Source organism: Scyliorhinus canicula, chromosome 11, assembly GCF_902713615.1.
Source record: "Scyliorhinus canicula chromosome 11, sScyCan1.1, whole genome shotgun sequence".
NCBI classification, from domain to species: Eukaryota; Metazoa; Chordata; class Chondrichthyes; order Carcharhiniformes; family Scyliorhinidae; genus Scyliorhinus; species Scyliorhinus canicula.
In genome coordinates, this window is record NC_052156.1 from 7,213,718 (window position 1) to 7,236,981 (window position 23,264).

Consider the following 23,264-nt stretch of genomic DNA (forward strand, 5'->3'; position numbering starts at 1 on the left):
TGGGATAGCGGGATTGACGTACGAGGAGAGATTGAGTCGGTTGGGGTTATAGTCGCTTGGAAGAATGGGGGTGGGGTCATACAAATCCATAATATTCTATCAGGACTGGACAGGGTAGATGCAGGAAGGATGTTCCCAATGGTGGGTTGTGTCCAGACCCAGGGGTCACAGTCTGAGGATACGGGGTAGACCATTTAGGACTGAGATGAGGAGAAATTTCTTTCACCCAGAGAGTGGTCGGCCTTTGGAATTCGCTACCACAGAAAGTAGTTAAGGCCTAAACATTGTACGTTTTCAAGAAGCAGATAGATCTCGCACTTGGGGCTAAAGGGAGCAAAGGATATGGGAGAAAAGCGGGAACACGTTTACGATGTTAAGTTATCATAATGAATGGCAGAGCAGGTTCGAAGGGCTGAAATGGTCCTGATCCTTTTTCCCATGTGTCTCACTGTTGTGTACATGTTTGATTGTGGTGAAATTGTTTATTAAGGGATACTCCATTTATTTGATCGGTTAGAATTTACAGTGCAGAAGGAGGCCTATCGAGTCTGCACCGGCCCTTGGAAAGAGTACCCTTCTTAAGCCTACACCTATCCCTGTAACCCACTAACCCCTCCTAAACATTTTGACACTACGGGGCAATTTAGCATGGCCAATCCACCTAACCTGCACATCTTTGGACTGTGGGAGGAAACCGGAGCACCCGTAGAAAACCCACGCAGACACGGGGAGAACGTGCAAACTCCACACAGTCACCCGAGGCCGGAATTGAACCCGGTCACTGGAGTTGTGAGGCAGCAGTGCTAACCACTGTGTCACCGTGCCGCCCTTGACTTTGTTTCGTTTTAGGTTCCCGCTGTCTCATGTTATTTCCCAGCTGAAAGGGTTAGCGAGTTTCTAGGGCTCAGGTCCGAAGTTTCCTATCATTCTCTGAAGAGATACTGGGTAGAATGTGTCCCAAAACGTGTCAGGTTCTGACTGAAACTGGCATGTTTCTTTCCAGAAACACAGCCCAAGTTTTCTGATAAGATCTTCTGACAGCACTATCAAAAAAAAGAATCGGGGGGCACGGTATTCCTCCACTCTGGCAGGCGGGGCCCAAGAGCCGGAAAGCCCGGCTACACCGAGATCCATATCCTTAAAACCTCTAGTCCCGGAGTCAAATTTGCCAATCTCGGTTTTGAAATTTTCAATTGACTCCCCGGCCTCAGCAGCGTTTTCCGGCCAAGTGTTCCAGGTTTCCACTACCCTTCTGCCGCTTGCACCTTTTGGTCCCGCCCGGCTTTTCGCTCATTTTCCCCTGGCTCTTCTGCCCAATGGGCTGCGCGGTGGCACAATGGTTAGCACTGTTGCTTCACAGCTCCGGGGTCCCAGGTTCGATTCGCGGGTTGGGTGACTGTTGCTGCGGAGTCTGCAGTTTCTCCCCGTGTCGGCGTGGGTTTCCTCCGGGTGCTCCGGTTTCCTCCCACAGTCCAAAGACACGCAGGTTAGGTGGATTGGCCATGATAAATTGCCTTTAAGTGTCCAAAAAGGTTGGGTTGGGGTTACTGGGATGGTGGGCTTAAGTAGGGAGCTCTTTACAAGGGCCGCTGCAGGCTCGATGGGCCGAATGGCCTCCTTCTGCCCTGTAAATTCTATGATTCATGGGAAGATGTGATTCCTGACTTCTCCCCCGGAGCTGTCTAGCTTGAATTGTAAGATTACGTCCCCTGGTTCTGGATTCACTCACCACATTAGTTTCTTCAATTCTCTTAAATATCTCAATCAGAACACCCCTTAACCTTCAGCACTCAAGGGAATACGAACCTAGTCTTTAAAAACTGGAACCAAAAAGAGATTTTGTATGCGGACGCCTCCTGCAAGTTCCCCTCCAAGCTACACTCCGCCCTGACATGGAAATATATCGCCGTTCCTTCACTGTCGCTGGTTTAAAATCCTGCAACTCCCTCCCTAACAGCACTGTGGATCTACCTACCCCTCCGGGGCAACAGCGATTCAAGAAAGCAGTTCACCACCACCTTCTCGAGGGCGATTAGAGATGCGCAGTGAATGTTGGCTGTGCCAGCGACGCCCACGTGCCATGAAATAATTTTAGAAAAGTTAATTGGGTAATTTTTTTCTTTTGCAGGTTTTCGTTGTGGCGACAGTGGGTATCACTCGTGCAGTTGTTTCCATGACAGTCAGTGCGTCCACCGTAGCTATAGTAACGGACAAGGTAGGTGGAGGAAAAACCTTTCCTTCTGCTTTCATTTCCTTCTTTAGATTTCTATGTATAAAAGAAAACCAAAAGCATTTTTCCGAGCTGGTTATTGACTTGGGTGCTAAAATTTTCGTATGCCAGTGCTAAATTGCCCCTAGATGGGGTTACGGAGCTAGGGCTTAGGTGGGGTGCTCTTTCAGTGGTCCGGTGCAGTGGGCTGAATGGCCTCTTTCTGCACTGTTGGAATTCTATGAATCCTTTTTCAGTGCTGCTCGAAAAGAAAATCAATTTAGATAAAGAAATTCCAGCAAGGAATCCTACTTTCCTTACACAATATCCGGAGAACGTTGGCTCTGTCTGGTCAATCACACCATAGTCCGGAAATTGGAATTTACTCTTCAGCCGGGAGAACAGAATACTGAGGAAGAATAATAATCTTTATTGTCACAAGTAGGCTGACATTAACACTACAATGAAGTTACTGTGAAAAGCCCCTAGACGCCACGTTCTGGCGCCTGTTCGGGCACAATGAGGGAGAATTCAGAAAGTTCAAATTACCTAACAGCACGTCTTTAAGGACTTATGGGAGGAAACCGGAGCACCTGGAGGAAATCCATGCAGACATGGGGAGAACGTGCAGATTCCGCACAGTGATCCAAGCCAGGACTAGAACCTAGGACCCTGGCGCGGTGAAGCCATAGTGCTAACCACTATGCTACCATGTTGCCCACAGAATTTCTTTATCTAAATTGATTTTCTTTTCGAGAGGCACTGAAAAAGGTTCATAGAATTCCAACAGTGCAGAAAGAGGCCATTCAGCCCACTGCACGGACCACTGAAAGAGCACCCCACCTAAGCCCTCGCTCCGTAACCCCATCTAGGGGCACTTTAGCATAGCCATACCACCTAACCTGCACATATTTGGACTGTGGGAGTGTGGTGAATGTACTTTATGTAGTTCACACTGTATAGTATTGTGCCCTGTGGGCTCTGTCTGTGAGCCGTTGCACGGCTCTGCCCACAGGGGGAGATGAGGAACTTGTACAGGGCTCCGCCCATGGCCCCTCCCACGACCCCTCCCACGACCAGAAGTATGAAGTGCTGCAGCCTTGCGAGCCTGCCCTCAGTTCTCCTGGTCGCAGGCAGGCTCAGTTGTAAGTCTATTAAAACCACAGTTTACTTCCAATCGTGTCTCGAGTGAATTGATGGTCACATCAATTTAATAGACTTAAGAAAACCACTATGGAATCAGCCCTCAAACCTGATCGACTAGTACTCGACCCGCAGGCTGCAGAGGCGAAGGAGATCTTTCTACACTGGCTTCGGTGTTTCGAGGCCTACCTGGCTGCATCGACCACCTCCGAGACTACAGAGGAGCAGAAACTCGGCCTACTGCACGCATGGGTGAGCCATCGCATCTCTACGCAACTCAACTGTACCGAATCGTAAACCGAGGCCCTCGCCATGCTCGACCGATTATACGTGCGGCCGGTGAATGAGGTCTACGCACGGCACATTTTCACTTCCCACCGCCCCGCAGAATCGCTAGAGGACTTCCTGCGCGACTTGAAAGCCCTTGCTCGGGACTGCAACTTTCAGGCTGTAACTGCCTCCCAGCATATGGAACTCGATGTCCGTGATGTATACGTTTCGGGGCTCCGGTCTAACTATGTGCGCCAGCGACTACTCGAAAAGGGGGCCCAGAAATTGGAGGACACGATAGCGCTAGCAACCACTATGGAGGTCGCGTTTCAAAGTTTCAACTCATTCCCCGCAGACCAAGCGACCCCATCGTGGACCCCCGACCAGCGGCTGCCTCAGGCCTGCGCCGCGCGGCCACCCTCCCACTATGGAGCTCCAGCGTGCCATATTTGTGGCCAGCCCCAACACCCACGGCAGCACTGCCCGGCCTGCAACGCGACCTGCAGCAGCTGCGGTCGAAAAGGACATTATGCCAAAGTATGCCTGGCGAAATCAAAACCCTCTAAATCCCCCGCGGTCCAGAACAATCGCTCCCCCAACTTGCAGGCCCCGCAACGTTGCAGCGTGTCTGCCGACTCCGCCTGACATGTGCGACTCATGGGGGCTGCCATCTTGGCAATCCTCCCCCACGCGGCCGGTCATGCGGGCCACCATCTTGGGCGCCATCTTCCTCGCCGCCCGCCACGTGCGATCCACGGGGGTGGCCATCTTGGACGCCATCTTTTTCATCGCCCGCCACGTGCGATCAACGGGGGCCGCCATCTTGGCCATCACCCGATTGTTCACCTCAACGACTACGACCTCCGCGGACAGTCATCACGGGGCCACTCGAGCACTGCTGATCGAGCCGCCGACTACCCGCAACTCAACGCAGTCACGTTGGACCAGTCGCGTCCGAAACACCTCAGGAGCTTGATGACGTCCGTTCAAATCAACGGATACAAGACACCGTGCCTCTTCGACTCCGGCAGCACCGAGAGCTTCGTACATCCTGACCTGGTAAGACGCTGTTCGCTCCCTATCTTCCCTGCATAGTAAACTATCTCCCTCGCCTCGGGTTTGCACTCGGTTCAAATACAAGGGCGCACCGTTGCGACCCTAACGATTCAGGGCGCCAGCTACTCTAATTTCCAGCTGTACGTACTCCCCGACCTCTGTGCCCCACTCTTACTCTGGCTCGACTTTCAATGCAACCTCAAGAGCCTCACACTCCACTTTGGCCGACCCCTACCTCCCCTCACTATCTGCAGCTTAGCGACTCTAAAAATCGACCCCCCCTCCACTCTTCGCTAACCTAACGGCTAACTGTAAACCAGTAGCCACTCGCAGCAGGCGGTACAGCCTGCAGGATAGAGTATTCATTAGAGCCGAAGTCCAGCGGCTCCTACGTGAGGGAGTCATAGAGGCCAGTAACAGCCCCTGGAGAGCTCAGGTGGTGGTTGTCAAGACCGGGGAAAAGTTCCGGGTGGTGATTGATTACAGCCAAACCATTAACCGGTTAACGCACCTCGATGCGTACCCACTCCCCAGAATTGCAGACATGGTCAACCAGATTGCCCAGTACTGCATATTCTCCACGGTGGATCTGAAGTCTGCTTACCACCAGCTCCCAATCCGCCCGGGGACCGCCACTACACGGCGTTCGAGGCAGATGGCCGCCTCTTCCATTTCCTCCGGGTCCCCTTTGGCGTCACGAATGGGGTCTCGGTGTTCCAACGAGCAATGGACCGAATGGTGGACCAGTATGGGCTGCGGGCCACATTTCCGTACTTGGACAATGTCACCATCTGCTGCCATGATCAGCAGGACCACGACGCCGACCTCCACCGATTTCTCCAAACCGCCCAGAAACTCAATCTCACCTAAGGAGAAATGGGTTTTCCGCACTACCAGACTAGCCATCCTCGGCTATGTTGTGGAAAATGGAGTCCTGGGCCCCGACCCGGACCGCATGCAACTCCCTCTCCCCCCATTGTCCCAGGGCCCTCAAGAGGTGCCTGGGATTCTTCTCTTATTACACCCAGTGGGTCCCCCAGTATGCGGACAAAGCCCGCCCACTATTTTAGACCATACTCTTCCCACTGTTAGCAGAGGCCCGCCAGGCCTTCAACTGCATCAAGGAGGACATCGCCAAAGCCGCCATGCGGGCGGTGGATGAATCCGTCCCCTTTCAGGTGGAGAGCGACGCCTCAGAGGTCGCTCTCGCCGTTACTCTGAATCAGGCAGGGAGACCAGTAGCCTTCTTCTCCCGAACCGATTGGAGACTCCATAGTTAGGGGGATAGATAGGAGATTCTGTGGAACGAGAGAGACTCGTGGTTGGTGTGTTGCCTCCCAGGTGCCAGGGTCCGCGATTTCTCAGATCGTGTTTTCGGGATCCTTAAGGGGGAGGGGGAGCAGCCCCAAGTCGTGGTCCACATAGGTACCAATGACATAGGTAGGAAAAGGGATAGGGATGTAAAGCAGGAATTCAGGGAGCTAGGGTGGAAACTTAGAGCTAGAACAAACAGAGTTATTATCTCTGGGTTGTTACCCGTGCCATGTGCTAGCGAGACGAGGAATAGGGAGAGAAAGCAGTTGAGCACGTGGCTACAGGGATGGTGCAGGAGGGAGGGTTTCAGATTCCTGGACAATTGGGGCTCATTCTGGGGTAGGTGGGACCTCTACAAACGGGATGGTCTACACCTGGACCAGAGGGGTACTAATATCCTCGGGGGGAGGTTTGCTAATGCTCTTCGGGAGGGTTTAAACTAGTTCAGCAGGGGATTGGGAACCTGAATTGTAGCTCCAGTACACAAGAAGCTGAGAGTAGTGAGGCCATGAGTAAGGTTTCAAAGTTGCAGGAGTGTACCGGCAGGAAGGAAGGTGGTCTAAAGGGCGTCTACTTCAATGCCAGGAGCATCCGGAATAAGGTGGGTGAGCTTGCGGCATGGGTTAGTACCTGGGACTTCGATGTTGTGGCCATTTCGGAGACATGGATAGAGCAGGGCGAGGAATGGTTGTTGCAGGTGCCGGGGTTTAGATATTTCAGTAAGTTCAGGGAAGGTGGTAAGAGAGGGGGAGGGGTGGCAGTGTTAGTCAAGGACAGTATTACGGTGGCTGAGAGGATATTTGATGAGGACTCGAATACTGAGGTAGTATGGGCTGAGTTAAGAAACAGGAAAGGAGAGGTCACCCTGTTAGGGCTTTTCTATAGGCCTCCGAATAGTTCCAGAGATGTAGAGGAAAGGATTGCAAAGATGATTCTGGATAGGAGCGAAAATAACAGGGTAGTTGTTATGGGGGACATTAACTTTCCAAATATTGACTGGAAACACTATAGTTCGAGTACTTTAGATGGATCCGTTTTTGTCCAATGTGTGCAGGAGGGTTTCCTGATGCAGTATGTAGATAGGCCAACAAGAGGCGAGGCCATATTGGATTTGGTACTGGGTAATGAACCAGGACAGGTGTTAGATTTGGAGGTAGGTGAGCATTTTGGTGATAGTGACCACAATTCGATTACGTTTACTTTAGCGATGGAAAGGGATAGGTATAAACCGCAGGGCAAGAGTTATTGCTGGGGGGAAAGGCAATTATGATGCGATGAGGCAAGACTTAGGATGCATCGCCTGGAGAGGAAAACTGCAGGGGATGGGCACAATGGAAATGTGGAGCATGTTCAAGGAACAGCTACTGCGTGTCCTTGATAAGTATGTACCTGTTAGGCAGGGAGGAAGTGGTCGAGTGAGGGAACCATGGGTTACTAAAGCAGTTGAATCACTTGTCAAGAGGAAGAAGGAGGCTTATGTGAAGATGAGACGTGATGGTTCAGTTGGGTCGCTTGAGAGTTACAAGTTAGCTAGGAAGGCTCTAAAGAGAGAGCTAAGAAGAGCCAAGCGAGGACATGAGAAGTCTTTGGCAGTTAGGATCAAGGATAACCCTAAAGCTTTCTATAGGTATGTCAGGAATAAAAGAATGACTAAGGTAAGAGTAGGGCCAGTCAAGGACAGTAGTGGGAAGTTGTGCGTAGAGTCTGAGGAGATAGGAGAGGTGCTAAATGAGTATTTTTCGTCCGTATTCATACAGGAAAAAGACAAAGTTGTCGAGGAGAATACTGAGATACAGGCTACTAGACTAGAAGGGCTTGAGGTTCATAAGGAGGAGGTGTTAGCGATTCTGGAAAGTGTGAAAATAGATAAGTCCCCTGGGCCGGATGGGATTTATCCTAGGATTCTCTGGGAAGCTAGGGAAGAGATTGCTGAGCCTTTGGCTTTGATCTTTAAGTCATCTTTGTCTACAGGAATAGTGCCAGAGGACTGGAGGATAGCAAATGTTGTCCCCTTGTACAAGAAGGGGAGTAGAGATAACCCCGGTAACTATAGGCCAGTGAGCCTTACTTCTGTTGTGGGAAAAGTCTTGGAAAGGTTTATAAGAGATAGGATGTATAATCATCTGCAAAGGAATAATTTGATTAGAGATAGTCAACATGGTTTTGTGAAGGGTAGGTCGTGCCTCACGAACCTCATTGAGTTCTTCGAGAAGGTGACCAAACAGGTGGATGAGGGTAAAGCAGTTGATGTGGTGTATATGGATTTCAGTAAAGCGTTTGATAAGGTTCCCCATGGTAGGCTATTGCAGAAAATACAGAGGCATGGGATTCAGGGTGATTTAGCAGTTTGGATCAGAAATTGGCTAGCTGATAGAAGACAAAGAGTGGTGGTTGATGGGAAATGCTCTGACTGGTGTCCAGTTACTAGTGGTGTGCCACAAGGATCTGTTTTGGGGCCGTTGCTGTTTGTCATTTTTATAAATGACCTGGAGGAGGGCGTAGAAGGATGGGTGAGTAAATTTGCAGATGACACTAAAGTCGGTGGAGTTGTGGACAGTGCAGAAGGATGTTACAAGTTACAGAGGGACATAGATAAGCTGCAGATCTGGGCTGACAGGTGGCAAATGGAGTTTAATGCAGAAAAGTGTGAGGTGATTCATTTTGGAAGGAATAACAGAAAGGCAGAGTACTGGGGTAATGGTAAGATTCTTGGTAGTGTGGACAAGCAGAGAGATCTCAGTGTCCATGTCCATAGATCCCTGAAAGTTGCCACCCAGGTTGAGAGGGTTGTTAAGAAGGCGTATGGTGTGTTAGCTTTTATTGGTAGAGGAATTGAGTTTCGGAGCCATGAGGTCATGTTGCAGTTGTACAAAACTCTGGTGCGGCCGCATTTGGAGTATTGCGTGCAGTTCTGGTCGCCACATTATAGGAAGGATGTGGAAGCATTGGAAAGGGTACAGAGGAGATTTACAGGAATGTTGCCTGGTATGTAGGGAAAATCTTATGAGGAAAGGCTGAAGGCCTCACGGTAGCATGGTGGTTAGCATCAATGCTTCACAGCTCCAGGGTCCCAGGTTCGATTCCCGGCTGGGTCACTGTCTGTGTGGAGTCTGCACGTCCTCCCCGTGTGTGCGTGGGTTTCCTCCGGGTGCTCCGGTTTCCTCCCACAGTCCAAAGATGTGCGGGTTAGGTGGATTGGCCATGCTAAATTGCCCGTAGTGTAAGGTTAATGGGGGGGATTGTTGGGTTACGGGGTTACGTGGGTTTAAGTGGGGTGATCATGGCTCGGCACAACATTGAGGGCCGAAGGGCCTGTTCTGTGCTGTACTGTTCTATGTTCTATGTTCTATGACTTGAGGCTGTTTTCGTTAGAGAGAAGAAGGTTAAGAGGTGACTTAATTGAGGCATACAAGATGATCAGAGGATTAGATAGGGTGGACAGTGAGAGCCTTTTTCCTCGGATGGTGATGTCCAGCACGAGGGGACATAGCTTTAAATTGAGGGGAGATAGATATAGGACAGATGTCAGAGGTAGGTTCTTTACTCAGAGAGTAGTAAGGGCGTGGAATGCCCTGCCTGCAACAGTAGTGGACTCGCCAACACTAAACGCATTCAAATGGTCATTGGATAGGCATATGGACGATAAGGGAATAGTGTAGAGGGACTTTAGAGGGGTTTCACAGGACGGCGCAACATCGAGGGCCGAAGGGCCTGTACTGCGCTGTTATGTTCTATGAACCCTCTCCGCTTCGGAACTTCGACACTCCTCAGTCGAAAAAGAAGCTCAAGCCATTGTGGAAGCCGTTTGGCACTGGAGGCACTACCTCGCAGGTAGGAGGGTTACCCTCATCACTGACCAAAGATCGGTTGCTTTCATGTTCGACAACTCGCAAAGGGGCAAAATAAAAAACGATAAAATCTTGCGGTGGAGGATCGAACTCTCCACCTATAATTATGAGATCATATATCGACCGGGGAAGCTCAACGAGCCCCCAGATGCCCTGTCCTGCGGCACATCCGCCAGCGCACAAGACGACCGCCTAAAGGCTATCCACAACGACCTCTGCCACCCGGGGGTCACACGGCTCGCCCACTACGTCAAAGCACGAAATCTGCCTTTCTCCACCAAGGAGGTAAAAGCCATCACCAGGGATTGCCCGATCTGCACGGAGTGCAAACCGCACTTCTATAGACCAGACAAGGCCCAGCTGGTAAAGGCATCACGGCCCTTTGAACGCCTGAGCATCGATTTAAAGGGCCCCTTCCATCGACCAATTTAAATGTGTACTTCCTCAACGTCATAGACGAATTCTCCCGCTTCCCTTTTGCCATCCCGTGCCCTGATATGACCTCCCACACAGTCATCAGAGCCCTGCACAGTGTCTTCACCCTGTTCGGTTTCCCCAGCTACGTACACAGCGACAGGAGTTCGTCCTTCATGAGCGACGAGCTGCTCGACAAGGGCATCACCTCGAGCAGGACTACCAGCTATAACCCCAGGGGGAACGGGCAGGTGGAGAGGGAGAACGCGACGGTCTGGAAGACCGTCCTACTGACCATCCGGTCCAGGAATCTCCCGACCTCCCACTGGCAGGAGGTCCTCCCTGACATGCTCCATGTAATTAGGTCCCTCCTGTGCACTGCCACCAACCAGACCCCTCACGAGCGATTATTTGTTTTCCCTAGGGGCACTACCACGGGGGCATCGCTCCCATCTTGGTTGAGGACACCGGGCCCGGTTCTCCTTCGGAAGCACGTCCGGACGCACAAAATGGACCCACTAGAAGAGAGGGTACTACTGCTACATTCAAACCCACACTACGCCTTTATTGAATACCCCGACGGCCGTCAGGACACCATTTCCCTCCGGGACCTGGCGTCTGCAGGATCCACCACTACCACCACCACCGCTGAGGTACCCCTCCCACTACACCTCACCCACGCCCTGCGCCCCCGCGCCTATAGGTTTCCTGCAACCCCCTCCGCCCGTCGCACTGGTCAGGAACGGAGCTCGGGCCGAAACACCCCCGTAGTCCGCCCCCATACCCACACCGGCCGTCACCACCCAGCCACCCGAAGAGGCTGCAACCCCGGTGCTCCGCCGATCTCAAAGGACGACTCGGCCACTGGACCGGCTCAACCTGTAGACGCGTCACCCCAACCGGACTTTTACAGGGGGTGAATGTGGTGAATGTACTTCATGTAATTCACACTGTATAGTATTGTGCCCTTGTGGGCTCTGTCTGTGAGTGGTTGCGCGGCTCTGCCCACAGGGGGAGATGAGGAGCTTGTACAGGGCTCCACCCTCGGCTCCGCCCATGGCCCCTCCCACTACCGGAAGTATAAAGTGCTGCAGCCTTGCGAGCCTGCCCTCAGTTGTAAGTCTATTGAAACTACAGTTTACTTCCAATCGTATCTCGAGTGAATTGATGGTCACATCAGGGAAACTGGAGCACCTGGAGGAAACCCACGCAGACACTGGGAGAACATGCATACTCCACACAGTCACCCGAGGTTGGAATCAAACCCTGGCCCCTGAAAAATGAAAAAAAAAATGAAATGGAAATCGCTTATTGTCACAAGTAGGCTTCAAATGAAGTTACTGTGAAAAGCCCCTAGTCGCCACATTCCGGCGCCTGTTCAGGGAGGCTGGTATGGAAATTGAACAATGCTGCTGGCCTGCCTTGGTCTGCTTTCAAAGCCAGCGATTTAACCCTGTGCTAAACCAGCCCCTGGCGCTGAGAGGCAGCAATGCTTGCCACTCTTTCGTTTTCAAGAGACCTTTTCTCTCCAATATTTCTCCCCTCTTTCTCTGAAGACATTGGCATCTTCATTAGGGTCAAATAGGCGGTACTTGCTCTCTATACCAATTGCCCTTTTACTCATGTCAGCCATGATGAGGAATGCTGGCAGCTGGATCCTTCGATTCCCCGTTGGGTCACTGTCTGTGCGGAGTCTGCACGTTCTCCCCATGTCTGCGTGGGTTTCCTCCGGGTGCTCCGGTTTCCTCCCACAGTCCAAAGACGTGCGGGTTAGGTGGATTGGCCATGCTAAATTGCCCTTAGTGTCCAAAAAGGTTAGGAGGGGTTATTGGGTTACGGGGAGAGGGTGGAAGTGAGTCGGTGGAAGGCTCGATGGGCCGAATGACCTCCTTCTGCACTGTATGTTCTATGTTCACAGCTCGAAGGTCCCAGGTTTGATTCCTGGCTTGGGTCACTGTCTGTGCTGAGCCTGCACGTTCTCTTCGTGTCTGCGTGGGTTTCCTCCGGGTGCTTCGGTTTCCTCCCACAGTCCAAAGACGTGCAGGTTAGGTGGATTGGCCATGGTGCCGAAATTGCCCTTGGTGCCGAAAGAGGTTCGGTGGGGTTGCTGGGTTAAGGGTATGGGGTGGAGTGGGGTGCTTGTTCCAAGAGCCGGTGCAAGCTCGATGGGCTGAGTGGCCACCTTCTACACTGTAATTCTATGTTCTATAAGTAAGAGGAACCAAAAGCAGACATCAAAGGTTCAGCAGCAGCTAAGCCAAGGCAAAGGTGGTCACGTTACGGAGGGAGGTTAGGGATTATGAGGGGGGAGTAGGCAGCCTTCATGATGGAGTGGATACGATGTTATCAGCAGAGCTCAGATTGCCGAAGCTCTGGTAAAATCTCAGACACTGACTGAGGAGAAGGATGGAGATGGCCAATGAATAGGTTTGTGGCAGATCTGGAAGCCGTAACAGTGACTACAATTTACCTTGCACTTTGTCAATCTCCCATACCTCCAGGTTTACTCCAAGGATAATCCTCTTTCTCCCTCTTTTCCATCTCCTTCCACCCACCCCCATGCCAGTCCCCAGTCTTCTTACCTTCCCTGAGGCCCTGAGTTGCAGATTTGTTTGCTCTTTCCTCCCCCACCCCCCATGATAGTTCTTTGTGTGTGAGTGTCGATAAATAAGATCTGGAAAAACTGGAGCCTCCACAGCTCAGCTTACGATTCAAAATGAAGAGTAAAATATTTTGACCAGTTTGCGCAGTGAGTGACATCCGTGATTGAAACGTTTGCTATTTCTCTTTTAGATTCTTTGGGAGATTTCACGATTCTTTCTATTGGCGACTGAGCTGAGTGTAATAATATTAGGCTTGGCATTTGGTAAGTTGTTGCGCTTATCCATGTCTGATGCCATTGGCACCCAGTTGAGCAACCCCTCCGTTTTTAAAATTCCCACCCTTGTTTTTGAATCCCTCGAGGGCCTCACCCCTCCCTGCCTCTGTGACGCCCTCCAACCTCACAACCTTCCTCGATCTCTATGGTTCTCCAATTCCGAACTCCTGTGTAAGCCCGATTTTTAATCGCTTCGCCCATTGGCGGCTCGGCTTTCAGCCGCTGGGTCCTAAGCTCTGAAATTCCCTCCCTAAACCCTCGTCACTCTACCTCAGCCTCTTCCTTTTGAGACCTGGGTGCTCCAATCGCAGAACGCTGCTCCCAGCACGGAATCCTATTCTCCATTGATGTGAGGAGACCCGTGCTTCCTTGCACAACATCTGGGGGAACGTTGGCTCTGTTTGGTCTATCTCATCATTGTCAGGAAATTGGGAATTACCCTTCGGGTTGGAGGGGCAAGTACTAGGGACGCATTTCTTTATTTAAGTTGACTTCCTTTCAGTGCAACATTGAAAAAATGATTAACTTTTATTTTTGAGAGATTTTTCCTCTCCAACATTTCTCCCCTCTCTTTGCCTGAAGACATTGGCATCCTCATGAGGGTTCTGTCCCAAAGTGGCACTTGCTCTTGGTGCCCCCCCCACCCCTCTTATGCGTCAGCTGTGACCAGGGGCACTGGCTGGCTATCTGTCTACGAAAGGTGTCACAGCGAAGCTTGGTTCTGTTTCTCACGCTCCATCCAGCTCTTTGACCAATCTGCCTTAATATTGCCATGGGTCACTCATGCCAAATTCTGCTTGGTAACACTCCTGTGAAGTGCCTTGACATGTTCTCCTCTATTAAAAGCACTTTGTAAATTAAAGTTGTTATTTGAGCATTGAGAAAATGTACTGTTAAGGTTAAGGTGGGACACAATTGCATTGGAAGCAGTTCAGATAAGGTTCTCTTGGAGTCATAGAGCAAAGAAAGAGGCCCGTTGGCTCGTCGTATCTGTGTCGGCCATCAAGCACCTATCAATTTTACAGCACTTGGTTCGTAGCCTTGTGTGCTTCAAGTGCTTATCTAAATGCTTCTTAAATGTTAGAGGTCTCTGCCACTATTCTTCAGGCAGTGAGTTCCAGATTCCCACCATCCTCTGGGTCATATATGTCAAACTCAAGGCCCGCGGGCCAAATCCGGCCCGCGGTGGAATTATCTTTGGCCCGCGAGATAATATCTAATTACTTTTTAAAAAAAATTTAGATTAGCCAATTATTTTTTCCAATTAAGGGGCAATTTAGCGTGGCCAATCCACCTACTCTGCACATTTTTGGGTTGTGGGGGCGAAACCCACGCAGACACGGGGAGAATGTGCAAACTCCACACGGACAGTGACCCAGAGCCGGGATCGAACCTGGGACCTCAGAGCCGTGAGGCGGTTGTGCTACCCACTAGGCCACCGTGCTGCCCTAATAATATCTAATTACTATTAAAGCTGGCCCCAGCAATTGAAGCGCCTATGGCGTATGATATGGCTGATGGCGAGTTTATTCAGGTATAGTGTGAATCACAAAGTGTTGGCCTGTGAAAAAATGTTTTCGTTAGAAATTACTCTGGAAAAGCTCCAGATAAAGCAATAAGAAATAAATGCAACTAATTTTTTTATTTATTTAATATTTAATATTGTTTTTATAGGCAATAACCTAAGCTTTATTAGTTCCAAGTTCAATAAGTTCATTTCAATAAGTTTTGCAAAAAAACATTGAACCAGTCCGGCCCTCGACTTGTCCTGATTTTTTAATTTTGGCGCACGGTGTATTTGAGTTTGACACCCCTGCTCTGGGTGAAAAGGTTTTTCCTCAAATCCCCTCTAAATCTTCACCTTTTGTGGGCTGATTCCTGGGATGAAGAGTTTGTTTTAGGAGGAGAGGTTAAGTAGGTTGCACCTATACTCACTGGAGTTTAGAAGAATGGGAGGTGACCTTATCGAGATTCGGAAGGGGCTGGATAGGGTAGATGCTAAGAGGATATTGCCCCTTGTGAGGATATCTAGAACAAGGGGGCGTAGTTTAAAAATAAAGGATCTTCCCTTGAGGAACACGGGACTCGGGAACAAAATTAGGGCCATTTGGCCCTTCGAATCTGCTAGACCATTCACTATGATCATAGTTGATCTGGTGGAGGTCTAAGCTCCACTTTCCTCTCTATGCTCACCCCTGCCCTGCCCCCCCATAACCCATGCCTCCCTTGTCTAACAAAAATCTACTTAACTCAATGACCCAGCCTCCACTATTCTCTGTGGAAGAGAATTCCACAGAAATTCCCATCTTTGCCTTGTACTGTGTCCCCTAGTTTTAGCCTTCTCCGCAAGGGGAAACATCCTCCAGGTATCCCCTCAGGATCTTCTATGTTTCAATAAGATCACCTCCTTCTAAACTCCAATAGGTACAGGCCCAGCTTTCTACCTAGGATAAGCCCTTCATCCTTGGAATGAGTGGATTGAACATTCTCTGAACTGCTTCTCAAGCAGCTTTATATTATTTTCAAAAGAAGGAGACCGACACTGTGTACACCACTCTCGGTGTGGTGACACAGCAGCCTGCTTGATTGCTTCTCCTTCCACAAACATCCAATCCCTCCACACCGATGAACAGTATCAGCCATGTGTACCAACTCCCAAGATGCAGTGCAGTGACTCACCAAGGTTCCTTAGACAAACGTTCCAAACCCACGACCACTACAGTCCAGAAGGACAAGAGCAGCAGCTACCTGGGAACCCCACCACCTGGAAGTTCCCCTCCAAGTCACTCTCCACCCTGACTTGAAAATATATCGCCGTTCCTCCTTCCGGGAGGCACGGTGGCGCAGTGGTTAACACTACTGCCTCACGACACCGAAGACCCAGGTTCGATCCCGGGCCCACGTCTCTGTCCGTGTGGAGTTTGCACATTCTCCCCGTGTCTGCGTGGGTCTCACCCCCACGACCCAAAGATGTGCAGGGTAGGTGGATTGGCCACGCTAAATTGCCCCTGAATTGGAAATATTTGGTACTCAATGAATAAAAAAATATATCGCTGTTCCTACACTGTCTCTGGGGCAAAATCCTGGAACGCCCTCCCTAACAGCACAGTGGGTATACCTACAGCTCAACCTGGAGGAAACCAACGCAATCTGGGCTTAGGTGGGGTGCTCTTTTGGAGGGTCGGTGTTGACTCAATGGGCTGAACAGCCTCCTTCTACTCTGTGACTTGGTCCCTTCATCCAAGTCATTGAGTCAAACTCCACACAGACAGTGACCCAGAACCGGGATCGAACCTGGGACCTCAGTGCCATGAGGCAGCACGGCTAACCCTCTGTGCCACCATGCTGCCCTGAAAGATTTGAGACTGAAATAATGAGATTTGTTTTGTGTGTGGAATTCTCTCCTCCAGAGAGCAGTGGAGGCTGGGTCATTGAATTTTTAGGGGCCGGGATGAACAGCTTTTTGATTGACAAGGGAGCTGAGGGTAATGACCCTTGTAGGGGCAGGAAGAAAGTGGAGATAAGACCACATCAGAATTAGCTGTGACCTTGCTGGATGGCAGAACAAGTTTGATGGGCTGAATGGCCTACTCTGGCTCCTATTTCTTATGTTCTTAGTTCTTATGTAATAAATACACATTATACACTGATATTAATATACACTTTTTCTCTTTTATTCCTGGGTTTAGGACACCTTGAAAGTAACTCTAGCATCAAGCGCGTATTGATCATAACGACAGTACTTGCTCTGGCCTACTCGATAACACAGGTCTGTCTGAATGCTCTCTTTTTCAACAGCAAATCCTTATTTTTGCATTTTATCAATTACACTTTTGCCTCTTGAGGAAAGAGGTCATGGGTTCAAGCTCCAAAGAACAAAGAAAATTACAGCACAGGAACAGGCCCTTCGGCCCTCCCAGCCTGCGCCGATCCAGATCCTTTATCTAAACCTGTCGCCTATTTTCCAAGGATCTACATCCCTCTGTTCCCCGCCCGTTCATATATCTGTCTAGATGCATCTTAAATGATGCTATCGTGCCTGCCTCTACCACCTCCGCTGGTAAAGCGTTCCACCCTCTGCATAAAAAACTTTCCACGCACATCTCCCTTAAACTTTCCCCCCCTCACCTTGAAATCCACTCCAGAGATTTGAGCACGCAATCCAGGCTGTTACTCCCGTGCAGTGCTGCGGGGAGAGCTGCACTCTCTGACTTGGCATCTTTTAGATGAAATGTAAAAAGTAACCGCCTGTGCCCAGCAAACCATAGGCACATGTTCTGGGCTTGTCCTGAGCTGGTGAGATTTTGGGTCTCCTTCTTCAGCACCATGTCAGAGGTTTTACAGATGGACTTGGAGCCCTGTCCCCTAGCGGCCATATTCAGGGTGTCGGACCTCTCAGAGTTGCTGGCGGGTGCAGGGGGCGGATGTCTGAGCCTTCTCCTCATTGATTGCTTGCAGGTGGGTTCTGTTGGAGTGGAGGTCAGCTTCTCCACCCAGTGCCTCGGTGCGGCTGGGGAATCTCATGCGAGTTTTTGCATCTTGAGAAAGTTAAATCTCTCTCCCTCGCGCTCTCTCTCCCTCGGCGCGCTCTCTCTCTCTCTCTCCCTCGCGCACTCTCTCTCTCTCTCTCTCTCTCTCTCTCTCTCTCTCTCTCTCTCTCTCTCTCTCTCTCTCCCTCGCGCTCTCTCTCTCTCCCTCGCGCGCTCTCTCTCTCTCCCTCGTGCGCTCTCTCTCTCTCTCCCTCGCGCGCTCTCTCTCTCTCCCTCGCGCGCTCTCTCTCTCTCTCCCTCGCGCGCTCTCTCTCTCTCTCTCCCTCGCGCGCTCTCTCTCTCCCTCGCGCGCGCTCTCTCTCTCTCTCCCTCGCGCGCTCTCTCTCTCTCTCCCTCGCGCGCTCTCTCTCTCTCTCCCTCGCGCGCTCTCTCTCTCTCCCTCGCGCGCTCTTCTCTCTCTCCCTCGCGCGCGCTCTTCTCCCTCGCGCGCGCTCTCTCTCCTCGGCGCGCTCTCTCTCTCCCCGCGCGCGCTCTCCCTCGCGCGCGCTCTCTCTCTCCCTCGCGCGCGCTCTCTCTCTCCCTCGCGCGCGCTCTCTCTACCTCGCGCGCGCTCTCTCTACCTCGCGCGCGCTCTCTCTACCTCGCGCGCGCTCTCTCTCCTCGCGCGCGCGCTCTCTCTCCCTCGCGCGCGCGCTCTCTCCCTCGCGCGCGCTCTCTTCCCTCGCGCGCGCTCTCTCTCCTCGCGCGCGCTCTCTCTCCCTCGCGCGCGCTCTCTCTCCCTCGCGCGCGCGCGCTCTCTCTCCCGCGCGCGCTCTCTCTCTCCCTCGCGCGCGCTCTCTCTCCCCTCGCGCGCGCTCTCTCTCTCCCTCGCGCGCGCTCTCTCTCTCCTCGCGCGCGCTCTCTCTCCCTCGCGCGCGCTCTCTCTCTCCTCTCTCGCGCGCTCTCTCTCTCCTCGCGCGCGCTCTCTCTCTCCCTCGCGCGCGCTCTCTCTCTCCCTCGCGCGCGCTCTCTCTCTCCTCTCGCGCGCTCTCTCTCTCCTCTCTCGCGCGCGCTCTCTCTCCCTCGCGCGCTCTCTCTCTCCTCGCGCGCGCTCTCCTCTCCCTCGCGCGCGCTCTCTCTCTCCCTCGCGCGCTCTCTCTCTACCTCGCGCGCGCTCTCTCTCCCTCGCGCGCGCTCTCTCTCTCCCTCGCGCGCGCTCTCTCTCTCCCTCGCGCGCGCTCTCTCTCTCCCTCGCGCGCGCTCTCTCTCTCCCTCGCGCGCGCTCTCTCTCTCCCTCGCGCGCGCTCTCTCTCTCCCTCGCGCGCGCTCTCTCTCCCTCGCGCGCGCTCTCTCTCCTCGCGCGCGCTCTCTCTCTCCCTGGCGCGCGCTCTCTCTCCCTGGCGCGCGCTCTCTCTCCCTCGCGCGCGCTCTCTCTCTCCCTGGCGCGCGCTCTCTCTCCCTGGCGCGCTCTCTCTCTCCCGCGCGCGCTCTCTCTCTCCCTCGCGCGCGCGCTCTCTCTCCCTCGCGCGCGCTCTCTCTCTCCTCGCGCGCGCTCTCTCTCTCCCTCGCGCGCGCTCTCTCTCTCCCTCGCGCGCGCTCTATCTCCCTCGCGCGCGCTCTCTCTCTCCCTCGCGCGCTCTCTCTCTCCTCGCGCGCGCTCTCTCTCTCCTCTCTCGCGCGCTCTCTCTCTCCTCTCTCGCGCGCTCTCTCTCTCCTCGCGCGCTCTCTCTCTCTCTCCCTCGCGCGCTCTCTCTCTCTCCCTCGCGCGCTCTCTCTCTCCTCTCTCGCGCGCTCTCTCTCTCTCCCTCGCGCGCTCTCTCTCTCTCTCCCTCGCGCGCTCTCTCTCTCCCTCGCGCGCTCTCTCTCTCTCCCTCGCGCGCTCTCTCTCTCTCTCCCTCGCGCGCTCTCTCTCTCTCTCCCTCGCGCGCTCTCTCTCTCCCTCGCGCGCTCTCTCTCTCCCTCGCGCGCGCGCTCTCTCTCTCCTCGCGCTCTCTCTCTCCCCGCGCGCGCGCTCTCTCTCCCTCGCGCGCGCTCTCTCTCTCCCTCGCGCGCGCTCTCTCTCCCTCGCGCGCGCTCTCTCTCTCCCTCGCGCGCGCTCTCTCTCTCCCTCGCGCGCGCTCTCTCTCTCCCTCGCGCGCGCTCTCTCTCCCTCGCGCGCGCTCTCTCTCTCCCTCGCGCGCGCTCTCTCTCTCCCTCGCGCGCGCTCTCTCTCTCCCTCGCGCGCGCTCTCTCTCTCCTCGCGCGCGCTCTCTCTGCCTCGCGCGCGCTCTCCTCTGCCTCGCGCGCTTTCTCTCTGCCTCGCGCGCTTTCTCTCTGCCTCGCGCGCGCTCTCTCTCTGCCTCGCGCGCGCTCTCTCTGCCTCGCGCGCGCGCTCTCTCTCTGCCTCGCGCGCGCTCTCTCTCTGCCTCGCGCGCGCTCTCTCTCTGCCGCGCGCGCGCTCTCTCTCTGCCTCGCGCGCGCTCTCTCTCTGCCTCGCGCGCGCTCTCTCTCTGCCTCGCGCGCGCTCTCTCTCTGCCTCGCGCGCGCTCTCTCTCTGCCTCGCGCGCGCTCTCTCTCTGCCTCGCGCGCGCTCTCTCTCTGCCTCGCGCGCGCTCTCTCTCTGTCTCGCGCGCTCTCTCTCTGCCTCGCGCGCGCTCTCTCTCTGCCTCGCGCGCGCTCTCTCTCTGCCTCGCGCGCGCTCTCTCTCTGCCTCGCGCGCGCTCTCTCTCTCCGCGCGCGCTCTCTCTCTCCCGCGCGCGTCTCTCTCTCCCCGCGCGCGCTCTCTCTCTCCTCGCGCGCTCTCTCTCTCCCTCGCGCTCTCTCTCTCTCTCCCCGCGCGCGCTCTCTCTCCCCTCGCGCGCTCTCTCTCTCCCCTCGCGCTCTCTCTCTCTCTCCCCCTCGCGCGCTCTCTCTCCCTCGCGCGCTCTCTCTCTCTCTCTCTCTCTCCCTCGCGCTCTCTCTCTCTCTCCCGCGCTCTCTCTCTCTCCCCCTCGCGCGCTCTCTCTCTCTCCCCTCGCGCGCTCTCTCTCTCTCCCCTCGCGCGCTCTCTCCCCCTCGCGCGCTCTCTCCCCTCGCGCGCTCTCTCCCCTCGCGCGCTCTCTCTCCCTCGCGCGCTCGCGCTCTCTCTCTCTCTCCTCGCGCTCTCCCTCGCGCTCTCTCTCTCTCGCGCTCTCTCTCCCTCGCGCGCTCTCTCTCCCTCGCGCGCTCTCTCTCTCTCTCCTCGCGCGCTCTCTCTCTCTCTCCCTCGCGCGCTCTCTCTCTCTCTCCCTCGCGCGCTCTCTCTCTCTCTCTCTCTCTCCCTCGCGCGCTCTCTCTCTCTCCCTCGCGCGCTCTCTCTCTCTCTCTCCCGCGCGCTCTCTCTCTCTCTCTCTCGCGCGCTCTCTCTCTCTCCCTCGCGCTCTCTCTCTCTCCCTCGCGCGCTCTCTCTCTCTCCCTCGCGCGCTCTCTCTCTCTCCTCGCGCGCTCTCTCTCTCTCCCTCGCGCGCTCTCTCTCTCTCTCCTCGGCGTCTCTCTCTCCCTCGCGCGCTCTCTCTCTCCCTCGCGCTCTCTCTCTCCCTCGCGCGCTCTCTCTCCCCTCGCGCGCTCTCTCTCTCTCCTCGCGCGCTCTCTCTCTCCCTCGCGCGCTCTCTCTCTCCCCGCGCGCTCTCTCTCTCTCCCTCGCGCGCGCTCTCTCTCTCCCTCGCGCTCTCTCTCTCCCCTCGCGCGCTCTCTCTCCTCGCGCGCTCTCTCTCTCTCCGCGCGCTCTCTCTCTCTCTCCCTCGCGCGCTCTCTCTCTCTCTCTCCTCGCGCGCTCTCTCTCTCTCTCTCCCTCGCGCGCTCTCGCTCTCTCCCTCTCCCTCTCCCTCGCTCTCGCTCTCGCTCTCTCCTCTCCCTCTCCCCTCTCCCTCTCGCTCTCCTCGCTCTCGCTCTCGCTCTCGCTCTCGCTCTCGCTCTCGCTCTCGCTCTCGCTCTCGCTCTCGCTCTCTCCCTCGCTCTCGCTCTCTCGCTCATCCCTCTTTGTACCCCCTTCGCTATTCATACTGTAACTCTTGCATTCTCAGGGTGTCCCCAAGGTATGTCAAATTCAGTGAAGTGCTTTTGAAGCGTAGTCGCTGTTGTTTGAGTCGGCAAAAGGCTTGGCAAATATGCACACAGAATGATCCCGTACAGAGCAGTGAGATGAAAAGTACATAAGGGAAATCTACTTTAGTGTGTTTGATGAGCACTTTCTGATGTCTGTCTTTCAGGGGACCTTAGAGATACTGTATCCTGATTCACATCTGTCTCCCGAGGACTTCAACGTTTACGGACACGGGGGGCGCCATTTCTGGCTGGCTAGCTCTTGTTTCTTCTTTTTGGTAAGAAAGGGAGGAGAGGGATCTCTGAAACTTTATTGGTCCCATCAGCGGAGACGGCTTGCCGTTTAGAAACGCGAACACATTATAAAACCTGGTTCTGGTCCACACATTACTCCCGAGATTGGTCCTTGTGCTGTATAGTAAGAAGCCACTTTTTGTTTTTATTCACAACGCTCAATCTTGTGGCGATAAGGAGAAATTAGTTCTCCAGGGAAAGAAAGTAAAGAGTTTGTCCCCTTTATTTCACTGAGATCTACTTCCAGGTTTTATGTCACTGTCCATTGGCCCATTGTGCTTGTGCAAAACCGAACTTAACCAATTCGATTGCTCAGAACAGCCAGGCATGGCTGTTTCTCAAAAACCTTTCCCAATCTTAACACCTATCATCGGTGTGTGTGTGTGTTGGAACGATTTACAGGTTGATACTCCGCCTGTTTAGCCGGGTTACAAACGCATTTTCCTTGACCACCAAGTCCTGGAGTGGGACTTGAACCCGAAGCATTTGGCTCAGAGGCACGGACGTGACCGACTCAGCCAATCCTGTGTAAATTTCTATCCATCAATATAGGCAGAACTCCCTGCAATTCAATGAAATAAACTACTCGCACTCTTTTTTAAAAAAAATATGTATTTTTTTTATGATTTGACATTGATTTAATTCCTATTCATTTGATTCTTGAATCTCTCCAGTGATGGGTAGCACAGTGGTTAGCACTGTTTCTTCACAGCTCCAGGGTCCCAAGTTCGATTCCCGGGTTGGGTCACTGTCTGTGCGGAGTCTGCACGTTCTCCCCGTTTCTGCATGGGTTTCCTCCGGGTGCTCCGGTTTCCTCCCACAAATCCTGAAAGATGTGCTTGTTGGGTGAATTGGACATTCTGAATTCTCCCTCTGTGTACCCGAACAGGTGCCGGAATGTGGCGACTAGGGGCTTTTCACAGTAACATTGCAACGTCAATGTAAGCCTACTTGTGACAATAAAGATTATATTATTATGATATAACCTTTCCAGTACATTGCGTTTCAATTGCAGTCATTCCAATTTCTATTTAATTTATCTTTACAGTTTAAGTTTCTTAACGTTCATTTTTTTTAAGCAACATCATCTTCATTCTCAACAGCTAAAATACACCACCCGATGGTGCGTTATGCACATTGCACTGATGAAAAATGAAATGAATTGAAAATCGCTTACTGTCACAAGTAGGCTTCAAGTGAAGTTACTGTGAAAAGCCCTTAGTCGCCACATTCCGGCGCCTGTCCGGGGAGGCTGGTATGGGAATTGAACCGTGCTGCTGGCCTGCCTGGGTCTGCTTCCAAAGCCAGCAATTTAGCCCTGTGCTAAACAG

General features: G+C 53.2%; 1 protein-coding gene across 5 annotated transcripts in view; it reads left to right on the forward strand.

Moving 5' to 3' along the window:
• tpra1 (transmembrane protein, adipocyte asscociated 1) overlaps positions 1-23,264 on the forward strand; it is a 106,508-nt gene that overhangs the window by 73,823 nt on the left and 9,421 nt on the right. For all 5 annotated transcript variants that reach the window (XM_038812161.1, XM_038812157.1, XM_038812160.1 and 2 more), the window contains 4 exons: positions 2,129-2,215; positions 13,048-13,120; positions 16,822-16,901; positions 21,807-21,917. In XM_038812161.1, the coding sequence (XP_038668089.1) occupies positions 2,129-2,215; positions 13,048-13,120; positions 16,822-16,901; positions 21,807-21,917 (351 nt within the window). The remainder of the gene's footprint in view (positions 1-2,128; positions 2,216-13,047; positions 13,121-16,821; positions 16,902-21,806; positions 21,918-23,264) is intronic.